The sequence below is a fragment of the Lampetra fluviatilis genome, chromosome 2 (assembly GCF_964198595.1).
Source record: "Lampetra fluviatilis chromosome 2, kcLamFluv1.1, whole genome shotgun sequence".
Taxonomy (NCBI): domain Eukaryota; kingdom Metazoa; phylum Chordata; class Hyperoartia; order Petromyzontiformes; family Petromyzontidae; genus Lampetra; species Lampetra fluviatilis.
Window position 1 is genome coordinate 11,372,645 of NC_136276.1, and position 17,674 is coordinate 11,390,318.

Genomic DNA, 17,674 nt, shown 5'->3' on the forward strand with positions numbered 1-17,674 from the left:
GCATCATATGACAATGATGCATCATATGACAATGATGCAGTGTAAATCCTAGCAGGCAATGACGGCATCTGACGTAAATTACAGATGGTGTCTTGAGTTATCGCCTCGGAGCGCTGTACACGTTGCTGTACTCGTAGGCTGAGCTCTAATGCAAGTCATGGAGTGGGAATGTTTATCAGCGACTGAGTAAGCGGTGGCAGCTGCGCTTCCCTTGTGTTATCTTGACAAAACAATTGAGAGTAATGACACGTCCACACCTCTGTTCATTCTTCAGCCACTGAGTAGTAATAGGACAGGACAGATGCCCTCTTCGATAACAGTGAGGCTGTCTAATGTTCCGTGGGGCATGTCAGTTTGTGGCTGAATTGTGCTCTGTGTGCATGTTGTTTAAGCACATTAAATCCATTATGGCAGAGTGGATAATACTGTCAAGATATGATTTCGTAGTGTGTTTACATAAAGGGCTGCTAAATTATCCTCATCTGAACCAGTAGTTATCCTTAAAATTGCAAGTTACGTCGTATATTTTGTGTTAGCGTGAAATAACTGTTTTGCATTACCTGTGTATTTTTGGTTTTCGAGATTACCGCGTACAATCATAGAGGAAGATTCGCATTGTTGGTAAACGTGCACGATAGTTATATTTATTTTACCAAAACAGCCCCAAGTCTCCCATTGCCATCACAGGGAAAATTATAGAGACAGTTTTTTTTTTTTACCAGGTCCTAAAGATATTAAATGATGCCGAAATAGTACTGATGCTTGTATTGTTATTTCATATATACATATATATGAAGCGTACATTTGTCAATTGTTATTTGGGAGATCGATAACAGTTAAAATCTTGAGGTCACTAAGCTTCTTCTTGGTTCTTTCGGTAAAGTCACGTAGAAGGGAAATAATAAAATAATACAAATAAAACATAATAAAATACAATTCTCACGACGTTTGGGCCTCAACGCAAGCAGCCGTCCTCAGGTGAAGAACAGGTCTGTCGGAAAGACAGCGTCTGAATGAACACCACTAAGCTTGTGAGACGATATTGCACTCAGCATCAACCTACAACCAGTTTAAATGCATCCGGTTCTTCATAAATATTGCATATGTTTGATCATGATGCATTTAAAGAGAGTTTTGAAAGTTCAATTATAAATATAGTTTTCCACATATCCAGTGATTTCAAACTTTTGCTAAGACTCAGGGGCAGAGAAGCGATGCTGCAGCTGAATTTACAAACCACTGGGGTTACACAGATCTGTGTCAGGTGTTGCTTTTTAATTAATGAAAACACGCAAAACCCCTCTAAGCTGCCAAGGCTTCAATTTGAATATATGTAACAGCTGCAGAAATAGCTTTTAATTAGCTTGTTTAATCTCTATAATAAAGCCTAATATGTGTTTGCAGTTTGGTAAATTACTGCACACATGCTTAAGAGAGGCCCCACAGAAACAAAGCAATATTAATCAGCTTAAAAAGTCTCCAAAGGCTTGTGCTTTTCTGACTACGGCATACAGATTGAATGTGACGAGCGCACAGAGGCATCGGATGAAAAATACCACATCTTTGTTTTTGTGTTGAATTCTACACAGATATAAAAGCCACACCTGGTGTCTTTACTGTTTGGTAGCGGGCTTTTAGATTTTCTAGAAAATGTGACACTTCATTTGCAACTCCCCTGGCTGTCTCTTATATTCATATGATAGCCGTCAATTAAATTTTCCCATGTCTTGTCTGCCGTGGCATATGTTTTAAAAATGTAATATTCCAGACGTTGGCGTGGATACACAGCTCATTAGCTGAATGGATTCACTGTGCAAATAAGAAAACTTCTGTTGTTATTTACACAATAGCTATACTGTGCTACCGAGTTTTACCAAAATTAATTATTAAAGTTTTCAAAGATACCATTAAATATATACCAGAGCTAAAGGTCAGTGGGGATTTATTCGAAAAAATATATATGCAAGCCTCACCTATTCGCAGTAATACCGGGAGCAGGGAGGGGCTTGATAGTAGGAAGATTAACCTTTTTGTGAATATGTGAAGGCTTTCACATGGACACGTGTGAGCTGTAACTGACAAAAGCTTAGCAAAGGACACAATGTGAAACGTACAATGTGTGGTGGGGTTTAATTACCAAACTTTTTGGACATATAAAAGGTGACATGTAACACCATGCTTTTTAAATACATATAAAACATATTGCTGTACAGTAAAAAAAAAATGTGAAAAGTTTAATTTCTGAATATTTGATGTGAGAATAGACGAGGTTTGCCTTTACAAGCTATCTTGAGAATTCTGGGACGATTATTGGTATCCTTTGTTCATTGTGGTCCCACCTCCTTTTTAAATAACAGAAAGCGTCCTTTCTAACCCCAGCAGGAAGAGAGAGGAGGTGAACAGGAGAAAAGAGGCAGCGCAGAAGCTATTGAAGATTGGAGAAAGTGGTGCCGAGGCCCAAAATCAAGAGAGGCTCGTGCAGCAGGGGGTCCACAGGAAGGAGCCTTGTGCAGAGACCACGCTTGAAGGAGGAGAATGTGGTACGATAAGCTGAAGCGCCTCTGTGTTGTCAAATAATTGGGTCAGCAGTAGAAGCACAAAATGCGTTCGTTTGATGACCGATCGACCGCGGTTTTATTATTATTTGTACAATTTGGGGTTTTAAAAGGAAGCTTTGAATGATGAGCATTCCTTCTTGCGAGGCGGGCTCTGTTATGTCGCTGTAAATTGTGCATTTGCTCGTGCTTGAACATGTCAATGGGAAGGAAACATTTTCCGAAGCTTAATAACATAAAATGTGTATTTTGGCTTATGATCTAAAAAGTATCTGTGGCAAACTGGAAATGGTGGCACTGTTTAATTGGCCAAACTATTCAAGCAGCCTACACGAGTGCTGTTGTCGTTTTCTCTCAAAGGACGACACGCTCGTGAGCAGGAGAGAGCGAAGCAAGCACTGTCTGCCACGGGCACCCGTGGTCCCACCAGGTCTGGTGCTCCAGAGAAGGCCCCATCCAATAGCGCTGGTGGTGAGGTACCAGAGAGAACTGATGCTGCCACTCTGCATCATTCAGCCTCTGAGGGTGAACTGCGGGCATCTATCGCGGGCCGCGGAGCGACCACCAAAGCGAAAAGCATCCAGCAGCTGCCTCAGCCCGACACCACCAGTCCGAGTCCCAGGAGCGGCAGCAAAGAACCGCCGCCGCCTGCAAGCGGCAGCGGGGGCGGTGGCGGCGGCAACAGCAATGGTAGTAGCATTGAGAAACGCAGCTCGGCTGGGAGAAAAAGCAAACCTGGCGACGTTGCAATTGGTAACCAGGTTAGACCAGAGAAACAGTCGGGTGGATCACAGCAGCAAAACAGCAGCGAGGACGCAAAGAAAGAGAAAAAGCACCATTCAAAGTCGAGAAAGGAGGGCAAAATGTGTGCAGATGGCAGTGGGTACTGCTGCCACAAGCACTCGCCGGGTTTGTGTGGACGGACCTCACCGGTTTTGAGCAGTGACAGAAGGGATGCCAAGCATTCACACAGAGGCACATGCAGTGAATGTAAGTATCGGCATCCAGAGAAGTCGGGGAAATCAAAAAGCACACATAACAACTTGTCAAGAATTAACGAAGATGCTGTACTCGGAGCTTCGGCGCAGAATCGAACACGTTCGGCACATGGTATGCAAATTCGGCCAGAGAACGACGAAGAAATACCTCACGTCACAAAAACGGGTAAGAACATCATATTATCTGACTGGTTACCAGGCTGTGCTTTCATTGTTTTTAGTTTACATTACAAACCACATTTTAGTATTTTCATTTGTCCAAATTATTTAATATATGCTCTGATTTGATATCTATAGCATGTAAGATCATTTAAAAACTCCCGGTCTCATTTGTGTCCTTTACACTTTCAGAATCAGCAAAATCCTCGCCACAAATTTGCAAGAGAAGTGAAAGAGAGTATCCAAGAGGAGGGGGTGGCGGCAGGTGGGAGGCTGGAGGCAAAGGTCACGCGCTGCCCATTCCACACGGCTCGAACATCATGGAGCTGGCACTTGAGGTGCGACTGCAGATCGTACAACGGGAGAGGAGACGCAAGGATCTCTTCCGGAGGAAGCAGCAGGCGGCCACCCTCATCCAGAGGACGTGGCACAGGTGAAAACAAACGCCTCCTGTGCCTGCGTAGGGTTCTGTGGTGGGTGCCTCCTTGAGTGGGGTGCCACGGTGGCGAGATATTAACTACCTCGCCTGGTATACAGGAGGTCGTGGGTTCAATCCTGACCCCGTCACCTGTGTATTTGGAGTTTGCATGTTCTCCCTGTGGTCGTGTGGATTTTTCTCCGGGTCGTTCTGTTTTTCCCTCCACATTTAGAATCATGCATTTAGATTATTTGGCTGCTATAAATTTCCTCATGACAAGCCACTTCGTTGAGCTATCATTTTTGGCCAGATCGCTTCTGAAAAAGAGCTATATAGCTCAGTGGGTCTTACCTGGTCAAATAAAATAAAAGAGTAGAAATTACTTGGATAGCAATCCAGATTGTACCATCTTGTCATTGGCTTCAAGCAATAGTGACAGTTTGGCAGATGGGTGTTCTGGCTCAAGTCTTCATGGAATTTTAACAATGTTCAACTGCATATCATTGACAAGATTCCACAATGTTGCATAATCTCTATGCAAATAATGGCATTCGGCTACTTTGCAATCTTGTGCTTTTGTGCATTCTCTCACCTGTTGTAGTGACCACTCCCCATGAATTTTGATCAGTGTTTGCAACATTACCATAGTTTTCTAATATATTTGGCACCGAGGCATTTTTGCTCACATATATGTAACTGCTTAAATGTCGTTATTGCGGAGCCCCTCATAGCCGCAGAGCACTCGCCAGCTTGGCACGTGAGCACTACACCATTCCAAATCGGTACGCCTTGGGAGATGGTAAAAGCCAAACAAGGGAAGTGTCCCGGAACTGAACACGTCACGCTGCATTTGTCTTGATCACACGATGGATGCGTCGTGTCTCCTTGCCGCCTCCACCCTCCCCTTCCGACGATCCCCTCTTCTACCACTCCAAACACTCCCAGCCCCCCCACGCCCACCATTGCGTAGCACAGCAGCTGTATCATGCGTGCCAAGTTCCTTTGCACCATGGCTTGCACTACCCGTGTCCCCATGTACCAAGACGCTGCTGTGGCACCAGCGCTCACTCAGGCGTTCCTTTGTCCCATGGTGGCTACAGCGTGTCTCTTGTTTTTTGCATTATTGATTCTTTGGATTTTTTTTTAGCTCTATGTGAAGTTGCGGGGCTCTTATTTATTAGCGAGCAGCAAAAGGCAGTTGTCAGTTAAGTGGAAATAATCCCTTAAATAGCGTGCTCTTTTTACTGCATAGTTACTCATTACAGCTCTTATGGCAAATACCCCAGAAATAATTTCACTGAAACTTGGTCGTTTTTGGATTATTAAGATAAAATAAAACAACGACCACTCTCAGTTTTGAAGTAATTCCTATTATCTTTTCGTTCTACAATGTTATCCTAACGTGTTTTTTCAATGCAATACGCACATACCCATCGAGAAATGTAGGTATGTAATTACATTCTATATTACAAAGGACTGCCTGTGTATTTTATATGCCACTCATGTCAGTTTCCTTTCATTACCCTCAGGTACAAAGCACGTCAACTGTGCGTGTCTAAACAAGCGACAAACACAACACTGTCCAGAGTCAACAAAGCCAAGACGATAAAGGACAAATCTTCCGAGCAGCTGAGCAATGCCCAACAGAGAGCACTGGCAAGCAGATCTCCTGTAAAACGCGCATCAAAGATCAATGAGGAAAAGATGAAGCTTGGCAGCAGCAGGATAGCAGACGGGCCATCAGCAGTGGGCAACAGTCACTCAGGGATTCCCGAAGGTGCTCAATCGAACGGCTCCGAGATGGCTCCCCATGCACCGCTTTGCTCTGATCCTGATGAGCGCTGGAGAAGAGAGATGGCCGCTCTCACCATCCAGCTCGCCTGGAAAAGATTCCATGCAATCAGGGAGCCCAGGCCGCACCGGTCGGCCAGAGGACGCTGCAGCAAAGTGGCCCCTCGGTGGGATGCACGGGCGAGGGCAGCAGCACAGCTAGCCCTGATACGGCGCGTCTACGGTAAGAGGCAAGCCACAGGCAACCTATGTAGCACAGCACAGCCCCAGCTAGTGTGGAGGGTGCACAGCAGTGAGGTAAGCATTAGTATTGAAAGAATAGTGCTAATAAATAAGGCAATAGGACTACAGATGAGCATCTGCTAAATACGAGGTATAACATAGTTAGCGTGCATGCCTAATGCAGCAATCTCATTGCGACTCTGTACTGTGTAGCACATTTTTGACATCAGTGACCACACGTGTAACTTGTAAAACATTTGTTAAATATCATTTCGTTGATTCAAATTGAAAAGGGAGTCATTATGCCCTCAGAACAGCTGACACGTTAAGGCTTAAACATTTTGCCCTCATAGAAATTTAATAACTCATTTAGTAGAGAATCGGAGAATGTCAAAACCACATTCCCTCAAAAAAATACGTAACTTCCATGCTCCAGAGCATCGCTGCTTTGCTCTGAAGTTTGCAGCCACTGGGCCGCAAAGTGAGCAGAGAGGCAGCCGTCCGAGACAGGGTAGCAGAGGGGTCATGGGTACGTTTCCTCCTGTCACTTTCGTTGAAGGCTGTGGACACATAGATTAGCGGCCTGCGTGAAAATCCACCGCTCGACTCTCCCATAAGCTTGGCGGCCTTCCAAGTGCCACTTGATGCCTTGTCACATCCTTGTTCAGATTGTCAAGAAGCCCATCAGCTGGGTCTATCACCTGCTGCTGGCTCGTGACTGGGGGTTTTTTCTGTTTACTTTATTAGCGTCTCATCTTTATGCGCCCTCTTTTACTGTTTTCTTACCCTTGGACCCCACTGCCATTGCTTCCCACCACATCTTAGTTTTGTTTGTATATATGTATATATATATATTTTACTCGTGTTCTTGTGAGGGGACTGACCACAGGAATATGCAATTTCCGTCACTGGCTCAGGACCTCTTATAGACACATGGGTAGAGACAAAAGAAAAATAATTTTGGGGATTTGTATAAAGTGTTGATGTCAAACTCATACCAACGGTAATGTTAATATTCAATGTGGTTAAATATAAAAACTAAATTTTTATCTTGATACACGGATGTCTCACAGATGTAGCATGTCTGCATTCACATCACAATTTAATTGGTTAGAGTGTTCATGTCAGACCCTCTATTTGCTTTGAAAATTATATCGACGAGCATTGAAGCCTTTAGAGGGGTTGGTCCACCAAGTAAAATGTTGATATACAATGTCCACATGTTGGATTATTGACACGAAAACATTTAAAATCACCCCAAGAACAACATTTTAAAACTGAAAACCAATGGCTCTCTTCCGAGTGATCTGTATTAATACAAGGAAAATAGACTTTAAATATATACACGTCACACGCATAACCATAAGGGGCGACTTATTTTGTTCAAAGAAAATGCGCAACAAAATTACATTTACTTAAAAAATGGTATTCGGTGAATGTCGTGTTATATCTGCCATTCTGACCTCTTGATTCCAGAAGTTATTAAGGAAAGCCTTCAGAACCATGTCGCTGCATTTCTGAGATGTTATCCCTCAGCAGATGCTTTCCAATCTTTGCTTTGCTTTTCCTTTGCTCGTGCCCTCCGTGCCCCCGCGTATCCCTTCCTCCTGGCTGAGAGCACGACATGACACGTGATGGCTGTTCCTCGCAGGCGAGCCTCAGGGGCCATGTGGACAGCGTGTGCCCAGGGCCTCCCCCAAGGCGAGCCTCGCCAGCCACTCTTCCCTGCGTGCCGTGGGTAAGGGGATGGATGCGCCACATTCCCTCGAGAAGGTGCACCGGGCGCACCACATTTCTACATTGACCACTCGTGCCAGAAGCTTGCTGCGAGTGGCTAAAGAACACAGAAGAGAGGCCAACTTTGTTTTCAGGGCCGTGATGAAGGTGGTGCGTTGAATTTCAAAGTTTGAAGGACACAGGAAGGAAGCACACAGGACGGGTTAAATGCAAACTACCATTTTCTTCATATCAAGTGTATAGCCTTACGTTACATGCTGTGCGCTCGTCACTAAACGTGTATGTTTTTCTGTCGGGGTTATATTTTTTGTTCGTATTTGACAAGCACGCACCACAATGTTCATAGAATGCATCATATGAGAGGCAGACCAATATTTTCCTCCGAGGAGCTCCCATACAAAGCACCAAACGAAACTATCAGGAAGGCAATTTCCACCACAGACCGACGATCAATGCTTTAAAACGGGTTCTTTTCCCCAATGAATCATCTTTGATAGTTCTGCCTGTAATCGTACAGTTGAGAAATGAGCACGTTAATGCAAACACAATAGTTTGGTAATTATATAATTAGCGATGACTGTTTAAGCCTTCAGCCATTTAACGCTCCTTATTAAATAACATCCATTGAGTAATTAAGGAGTCCTCAAAATCAAAAAATATTTACAGAAGAAAATAAAAACTGTCATGCGCCAGGTTTTTTTTGAGCAAGCAAGCCTTTAGAGAGACACCGTGCTTATGAAATCTTACGGTGCTGCACAAATATGCATTCATGCCATTGCTCTGGAGCACACTCGCAAGAGCACAAAAACACATTGTGGCACAAATGCGTATTGGCAGGGCGATGCATATTCAAGGGAATACTGCTCTCTCCAGACGGAGCGGGGAGGATTTGGATACTGAATGCGGATTAGAGGCTATGTTTTATTGATTGTGCTCTCGCTTCACTGTATTCCCAATCCCCCAAATATTAGGCTTTGTTATGCTGCAAAAACAATGTGATATTACTCGGTGTGCGAGGGAGGCACAGCGGCACGCAGGCTGGGTAGGCTTCGCTCGGCGTAAAGACAAACTTGCTGCGAATGAAGTGGAAGTCCTTCAGATTACAGGTGACGGTGGGTCATTGATGGAGTTTGCTGGGTATTAAAATTGAGAGGTTCCCGTAGCTTGAAGGGTGTCGCAGCAGGTGTGAATTTATATTTGTCTATATCTTCGCTGGAGTGTGGCGTTCTAAATTATTCACGATGTCATCGCTGCGAAATAGAATTTGCTGCCCCCTGCGCTGCACCTTTCTCCTTCAGTCAGGCTCCGGCGTGAGTCTCCCTGGCCACAGCTGTGGAAGCGAATAGCGCACTGCACACACAAGGCACCAGCACAAAGACAAAGATCCGCCGTATAGCCTTGCACAGGCTGTTGGGGCAAGTGCTCTTAGCGAGCACCTATGAAGGCCGGCAAGGCACACGAGGGGATGGGTGCCAGCACCACTCCCGGCCGCCTTTGTCTCCCAAGTGGCGATGTTTACACACCGCACCAGGTACTCATTTGAGGCCGAGTCGACCTTGGGGAGGCCCAGGACCGTTTCAGATAATCGTCACTGGTGTTGGCCGTAAGCGGGAATTGAACTCGGGTTGCCGGGTTTGTAGTGCAGCGTGCTACCTGCTACACTACTGCTCCCCCAAGCAGGCGCACACATACAAGCACGCGCACACATACAAGCACATGCACACATACAAACACGCGCACACCCCTCTGCTCTTGCCTGGAGCAGCAGCAGCACCCCCCAGCAAATTTTGTCCATGTCCCCTAGAGACCCAATTTATAATGAATGCAGACTGGGGTTTTTTTTTTACAATTATTATAACCACTTTGTCATTTGTCTATCAACGAGGCGTGTGAAAAAGAGGTGTTTTGGGCAATTCAACAATCGTAAGTAGAGCATTGAGCATTCGAAACGTTTAGAAAATTATGTTTTACTTTTCTACAACAGATTTATTCTCCAATGAACAAATGGCTTTAACATGATGTACGTCTCCAGATTCCTGTAAGTCTTGCACATGACCACGTCAGCATTGGCTCTGCAAGGAAATACGGTTTTATATAAAATTCCCATGCAGTGAACCAGCGTTGTTGGTATTTTAGGTAGTTTTTTTGTGAATGGATGTACATGTTCATCTTGTTTAGGAATTGTCTTTTGTCCAATAACCTAATCCAGAATACATGACGTGACTGTGACCTTCCTATACATGACACTGCACCGGGCATTATATGAAGCTGCGGCTTTTGTTTTATGGGCCGCAATGTGGTTTCTGCCTTCGTCAGACTCTTGCATGCTGCGTGTGCGTGCACAAGGTGAACGGAATGTCACTGGGAGTCACACTCTGTGGACTTGGACTACTCGTGCTGCGGTTTTTCTCCTTTTATAAGAAAAAATTCAAACTCTTTGCGTCAAACGGGTGGGGCCAGGCCTCACTTTAAATTCTTAAGGGTTTATTTGGAAACAGATGTTCATTTTGGCTTCCCCAATGCACGTAGACAAAAACAGCAACTTTCCGAATGCCCAAACTTGTTCCTCGCCGAATAAAAACTGCCTACGTAAACAGTTGGAAAGATAATTTGCATCCTTCCCAGGCACTGTCTTGACATTATGTACAGCAATAAATGCCCTCCCGTCAGGCCGGAATACCTTTTTATGGAGACGTACATGGCTATTTAATATGTGTGTCTAGCCACGCTGCCGAGTGTATTTCAGCATGAGTACTAGTCCATAACAGTGCTGTCAAGTGCTTTGCTGCAGTCATAGTCCATGAACATGCATGTCTTGTCTTTAAAACGGAAACACATAAAGCATTTTTACAAGGCACTTGCGCTCGCACAGAATGAGGGCAAGAAGGCGGATGGCTGACTATGATGAATGCCCAGGCAGCCAGGCCTCGCGGGTCCACGCTAAGCACGCTTGTAAACAGTTTGTTTCTGTATAGGTTTTTATGGGCGCAGCGTTGGGTGGGAGGAAGCTGCTTATTTCACCCGGGCTCTATTACATGTCAGGGGAGGTTGTAGCCAAGGGCAGAGTGCTAACACTCCATCATAGTGGCACTCATCTGAGCTCACGCCACCGTGCGGCCGCTGCGCGCTCGCACAGCGGCGATGCAGCCCAGGAACGACGATGGCTTTTATCCGTGAAGATGTGAACATTGTTAGACACATCGTGGGGGAGCGGTGGTGATATCATTAGGAGGCGGGCACCTTTGACGCAGCCATAACCAAAGTGGCAACAAAACGAGAACTGGTTAACTGGAGCTCTTTGCTAATGAGTAATTCATTGGTTGAGATTAAATATTCACAGGATTTTGTTTTCATTGGAAAAAAAATTGGTTCCCTGGGTAATTAATCCGTATTCTTAGTTAAACTCAACACTTCATGTTTTGTTTTCCTGTGACAGATATGGGTAATAATGCTGGTTCATGAATTAATGTGGGGGTTACCAAAATAGTTAAGTAGCAAATGCAATTTTACAAGGGCTACAATTGCAGGCCTGTCAAATCATCTGCCAGGTCAAAATGCCAAGTCGCATCTGCAAATGTATATATTAACTTAATGGTACTGGGCAGATGGCATTTACAACAGTACATCTCTGCCACCAGCTCAGCTACTGTCAGCCCCCTCGGTGACAGAACTGATAAACCCAGAACCCCGTAGCTCCCCCCAAAAACTAGTGTTCACTGCTGAACAAGCAGCACTTCCAGAGCTCGAAGGGAAGGATGTAATGTATGTAGCGGAGGAGGAGGAGCTTTGAATGAATCATAAAATGAGAGCCAGAAGCCCCACATGTCCAGCCAAGCGTATTGTGGCCTGCATTCCAGCATGGATTGCCCCCACCTTCCCCAGACCCCACTCGCCCTCCTCCCACCCCCCACTCACACCCTCCCCAACAGTTGCAGGGCCTTACTGTCATTTGCAGATGGCAACATCTGATCGTTAATTGGCTAATTACTCAGGAACTGTCAGGCAGTTAGGGGGCCCATGCTTAATAGCCTGAATGATTTTCACCTCGGGAGGAAACTGCCAGCGAGGCTGTGTCAGGTTTGTGCACTGCAGCACCACGGGCCCCACACAGAACATATTTTATCCGTACCAGACTGTCATCTAAATGTCGGCCCATTCAAATTAAGCAGGCCAGCAACGAACTCTGAATATGCAGGCAGAGGATGTTTTTTTCTGTTCCGCGTGTATGTGGCCCACTGCTTAATCAGGCAACAGTCGTGGCTGCACACACACATATTGCGATGTGTCTACCTCGTAACTGCACATCACACAGCATAGCTACGATTAAGACGCTTACCAGCTGTCACTCAACACCACCCCATTGCATTCACACAATTCCCTTTGCAGTATTTTCATTTAATGTTCTTTTGATTTACAAAAACATATTTCCCATTGATCTTTCCATTATGTAGTTTGAGGATTTGAATCCGTGTATCATTCTTATGTACTAATTCACAGGAATGATTAATTTCACAAGAAGGGGGTAAGGTTAATCTGGATACTTTGCATGATCAAAAGGGATATATTGTTTTCTTATTTAAATGTCCAAATAAATGGTATAACTTGGAAGACCAGGTTACAAATGGAATTGTCATAATTATACTTTAAGCTGCTAGATTTGATTTTTTTTTTAAATTCAATTTTAAAACTTCAGGGAGGGAATATAAATGAAGCAAACACTAAATTGTTGCCACACATTTCAGCACTTTTTCCCACTGCTACTTGCCTAGTTCACGTGATATTTTTGCTATATTATATGATGCTGCTTACATCATGTAACATTTTTGAAAATCTCAAAACATTTTCCAGGTGAATATAGAAACATTTCGTCTCGTTTTTTGTCCTTATTAACCACACAGAAGCAAAATAAGCTCAGCCATTCTTTGCGAAACACTTTTCAATGTTTTAAAAATTCAGTAGCATTGTCAGAAACCTTAATGTGATTGGCTGTTTTGATACAGTGCACACACGTGTCCCTGTAGCGCCGTTGTGTGCAAGTGCAGACAATTCACTGCACGTACAGCTGGAAGCCACTAAATGCTTCCATGAGTGTCAGATCATATGTCCTGTTGGTCAATGGAACTCCCATAGTTGATGGTTTGGGGCAAACATTTGTTCACCACCTTGCCGCGATAGAGCTGCAGGCAACTCTCATTAACTAGTTTACACGGCACCAGCCTTGCCACTTAACACAGACATTTGTGACGCTGCATATGCATGTCGCCAGCACGACCCCCCCCCTCCCATCGCTGGATCCAATTGAGAACAAAGCTCGATGTGAACAATGGATGCAAGCGGACTGTGATTCACTGCGGCGAACGTCACCACTGGGAACTCGTCTGCAATGTGGCAAAAAACAAGCACCAAGTGATCACCTGCATATCTGAAAAATATGTACTATATAGGCCATCTACAAAATCCTAACAGCGCACATCACAAGTCAGGGTAGTATTTCTACGTATGCCGTGCCTTGATTTGATTATCGTTTAATCTGTGCGTGCCCCCCCTTCCTCTCCTCCTATGCATTTTCTCAGATGGCGACTTGCTGGAGGCTGTCAACAACCCACGCCAGTTCTCCTACAACATGTCGTCAGCGCGATCCGAGGTCCTCTCGACGCGCGCCAAGCTGCCCTCATCGTAGCCGCCTTCGTGACGGGGGGAGAGGGGAAAGGTGGTGAAGGCGGCGGACAGCGGGGACAGTCGACGTGGTGTGTAGGGGGGCTGGGGAGACCAGCGCATCCTGCGTAGCGACGACTGCAGTCTGTGCGATTCTAGGAGACGAGTTGCTTGTGGTGTCCGAGGCTTGATTTTTTTTTTTACTTTTGATGACAAACTGCAAATATATCAAAGTACCTTTTGTAAATGATGACTTTTATGATGTAGACCTCGTGTAATTGTTACAAAACAAAGGTACGACAAACAATTCTATGCAATTTATCTCTTTTATACATACTTTCTTGCAAAGCACTACATTCTTTGAGGACAAACGTTTTTACTGGCCGCAGAAACTTTTAAAATAAACTGTTTTATTGCCAAAAATATTTCGCGCTATCATTTTTTTTTTCAATACAAACTCTTAAAAGGCGGCAAACGCCACCAGTGCTTTCCCAAAGGAGCGCCTCGGAGGAATGCTGTACACGGGTAATAGGCAGGTCCCCTAATTAATGTTGAATTGTTAAAACCGGGCAGGTGAACAGCACATTTCAGGCATTGTGAATGTTCCAATTGCGCTCTGGGGACAGGACCAGATTGAGTTTGGATCAATTGCAATGCACAGAATGCATGCCTTACTTACCTATTCTCGCAATTGATTGTTAAATTAGGTCCGGGGGCAGGTTGTTGCCCATCGCCGGTGTGCACTCGTTGTAAGCAGTCTCCTTTCGCGTCAAGCCGCTGTGAAATATATCCGGAACGATCACGGTGCCCCTTGCACTGGTTACTTACAATGAAAATCCTGTTTAGGTAGAGCACAGCTTCCGGTGGCCAATCATACAAATTGCTTCCCATTTTGTGCAGCCTAAACTGTGCAATAAGGGACACTGCACGCTCCGTTACATATGAAACATGGCTGCAACTTGTGCCGGCCAGCGGGGGCCGCTAAATGAAGGAGTGGTGCACACAAACGCTAAATCAGGTTTTAACAGAGTTAGTAGTAAAGTCTGCCTTAATCAGGGAGCCCAGGATTGATGGAGCAATTCCGCCATGGGGGGAGAAAAAGTCTTAGCATATATTATTTATGCATGATGAAATGAGGTTCATTTTCTGCATGTACGTAATACATATATCTGCCTTTTTGTAGTGTGATTGATAGAGAATACTTTTGAAGGTTGTAAATCACAAGTCCTTGGCAATTTTTAATGTGTCCCTTTAAAAAGCCGATTTTTTTGCTTCATTTTTATACGTTATCAATTTTTAAATTTTTATTAACTTTGTAACATGCTTCATACCCACACTGTAATGATTTGTATGTGAAACTTTTCATAAATGTTCCTTTTAAAAAAAATAGCTCTTTTATTTTTTTGGACTTCATACATCTATGGAAACCATAACACTGCTTGTTTTGACCTTTTTAGAAATTAAATTTGTCTTTTTTTCACTTGGCTTCAAGAGTCGGCTTAACATAGATGGAGAAGACACTGCTGCACGGTGAATCTACAATGAATTCATATTTCTTATTTGTTCTTAATCAGTTTAACACGTAGGCTTTCGCGACCAATATTATTCATAATCAACGTTTTTGGGTTTAGATCGCGTTATTTATAAATGTGTCGTAACCCTCCACCACCCGACATGGCCAATCAGTAAAAAATTGTCACGTTGACAAATGACAAATAGTTCACGGCTTTAGCCCACCGGTGTGTTGAAGCGTGAAACCACAACATTTACAATTTGAGTACGACGTTTCGCTGGTAATTGCATCCAGCATCATCGGGCAATTCGCTAGAATGGCGAATTGCCCGATGATGCTGGTTGTTCTTAATCGTTTTTTTTTGTACCGTACTTCTGAACACGACTGGTTCACCCAATGCTATTTGTTTGAGATAATGCTCGACACAATAATGAATGTTCCACCACACGTCCACTACTCTCAATGACAAAGCAGTGGGGTTTGGGATGGTATTTAATATCAGATTTACAGCAGCTACTATACAGTCCTTCCAAGCAAGTCTGCTTACAAGTCATAATTCGTCTCAATTATTTTAATATTTAAACAAACATTTACAGTGTTTTCAAAACTTCAGAGGGACCACAAATCAAGCTGGAGGCATATTTTTCAACACCAAAGTTTATTCGCCATGTGTTCCTGTTGTTGCAGCGTATAATGATATTGCAAAATTAGAGTTTTGGGTTGAACTATACTTCACTGGTGATTATCAGGTCCCAGACTCAGCAAGGTCACATTTGAGTAAAAATAAATCCTGAATGTTTCGTAATCGTATCATGCGCAACCTTTTTTCCTGCATGTCGCTGAGCTCATGTCAAACCTGGCTTTGAGACATAAACACGGTGAAGTTGCACTTCAAGTCGGTCTTCCACTGCTCCCAGCAATCTGCACCTCCTGCATCCTGTTGAGGCCCGACACAGAAAATGAACAATTTAGAAAGGGAAAAAAAGCAAATTGGTGCCTTTGCAAAGATCCTCGGAGAAAATGCGATGGAAGAAAGGAGGAATGGTTCAAGTAACAAAATCCCGTTTGGCTCAGGAAAGCCTCCCAGCAGGTAGTGGTTGCTTCGGTGCCACTAAATAATTTAGCAGCCAAGTTCAGTGGATAAAGGAGTTAATAATAGGGCCAGGTAGCCGCTTTGCCCTTTTTATAATAGGCTGCAAAAACGCATTCTCTTAAATAATGTTTAAACACTGTTTTTGCCGTCAGCCAAGGAGGCCACCAATTTGCTGTATGAATCCGGTAAGAGCACTTAACACTGGGCAAGCCCCGAAGTTTAAGAAGGAAAGTTTGCGGTGCGTTAGCATGGCAGAGAACACACAATTCTTCATCTGGACATTGATTTTCGCTGGCGTGCTTTGTAGGTCAGAAACATCAATGTCATAAGCATATCAAACGCTCGGCTGCAGTGATGTGCAGGTACAAAAAATCTGTCACTCACAGTTAAGCTGCCTGGGAGAGTCGAAGAGACCTTTACAGACAAGACTATAAATGTCTCCTCCTCTGCCCTCCCCTTTTCTTTTTTTCATTTGGCATTACAAAGTACGCACAGACATCAGAGAGACCGAAAACCTTTAAACGTGGGCCGTTTAGCGTTGCCCCTTGATCCAGCAAATATGGCGTTTCAGAGGGGAGTCCCAGAAACAAAGAGCACCAACTGGTTTCTGTCGCAGCGTTTAAAGGGTCTTTGTCATGTGCTTGCATGTCGGGGTTTTTTAAAGCGACATAAATCGACCACTGTACTTAATTTGGCCTTGCACTTTCCAGTAATAGCACTTTTTTTCTTTCTAAAAGTGGCACTACCTGGTTTAGCTCCAAATGAAAGGTGTCACACTGGTATTCGATATATGCTTTTCAAGGTACAGAGGTATTTTTTTAAGTTCAAACACTTCTACAATACATATAGGTTTCTTTTGCAATGCTCATAGGCATTTTAGTAATTTACAAAAGCCAAATTGTCTACATTAAAATTAAATCACTGAGTTAAATAACTCTTTTTCAGAAGCGACCTGGCCACAAATGATAGCTCAACAAAGGGGCTTATCATGTGGAAATGTATCGCAGCCAAATAATCTAAACGCATGTTTCTAAATGTGGAGGGGAAAACCGGAGGACCCAGAGAGAAATCCACACGGCCACGAGCAGCACTTGCAAACTCCAAATATACAGCAGGCGTCGGGATCGAACCCACGACCGCCTGCATACCCGGCGAGATAGTTAACATCTCGCCACCGTGGCACCCCATTTGGCTGCATTACCACTGGAAGCAGATATGCATGGCCACAGGCATTGTCTCGCCAGACAAGGAGGTGTGATTTGATAGACTTCTTGGCTGGGTAAAAAAAATCATCCAGCAGATTTGTGCCACCTTCTGGCTCCATTCAGCAGCAGTATTGCTCAACTGGCACAGGGCGCTTTTTGCTAATACAGCAACGAAACAATTTGGATTTACAATGCAACTTCATGCATGTAACTGAAGATAAAATATGCAAGGCAAACGATATTATTTGTTTCAGTACAGAACAAGAATTCTGCAAAGTTAATGCAAAAAAACTACAAAGTTTATACTGCATGGGCATTACTGCACAAG

The 17,674-nt window shown here is 44.1% G+C and overlaps 2 protein-coding genes across 5 annotated transcripts in view; one reads left to right on the forward strand and one right to left on the reverse strand.

The window, feature by feature from the left end:
• Positions 1-15,529, forward strand: part of INVS (inversin) — a 65,114-nt gene extending 49,585 nt beyond the window's left edge. For all 4 annotated transcript variants that reach the window (XM_078869141.1, XM_078869150.1, XM_078869168.1 and 1 more), the window contains 6 exons: positions 2,380-2,540; positions 2,916-3,719; positions 3,905-4,145; positions 5,660-6,144; positions 7,795-7,881; positions 13,454-15,529. In XM_078869141.1, coding sequence (XP_078725267.1) covers positions 2,380-2,540; positions 2,916-3,719; positions 3,905-4,145; positions 5,660-6,144; positions 7,795-7,881; positions 13,454-13,560 — 1,885 coding nt within the window. In that variant the 3' untranslated portion in view covers positions 13,561-15,529. The remainder of the gene's footprint in view (positions 1-2,379; positions 2,541-2,915; positions 3,720-3,904; positions 4,146-5,659; positions 6,145-7,794; positions 7,882-13,453) is intronic.
• Positions 15,530-15,541: 12 nt separating this feature from the next.
• The window catches only part of TEX10 (testis expressed 10), a 46,993-nt gene continuing 44,860 nt past the window's right edge, over positions 15,542-17,674 (reverse strand). Inside the window, exon 16 of the mRNA XM_078869179.1 lies at positions 15,542-15,985. Coding sequence (XP_078725305.1) covers positions 15,899-15,985 — 87 coding nt within the window. The 3' untranslated portion in view covers positions 15,542-15,898. The remainder of the gene's footprint in view (positions 15,986-17,674) is intronic.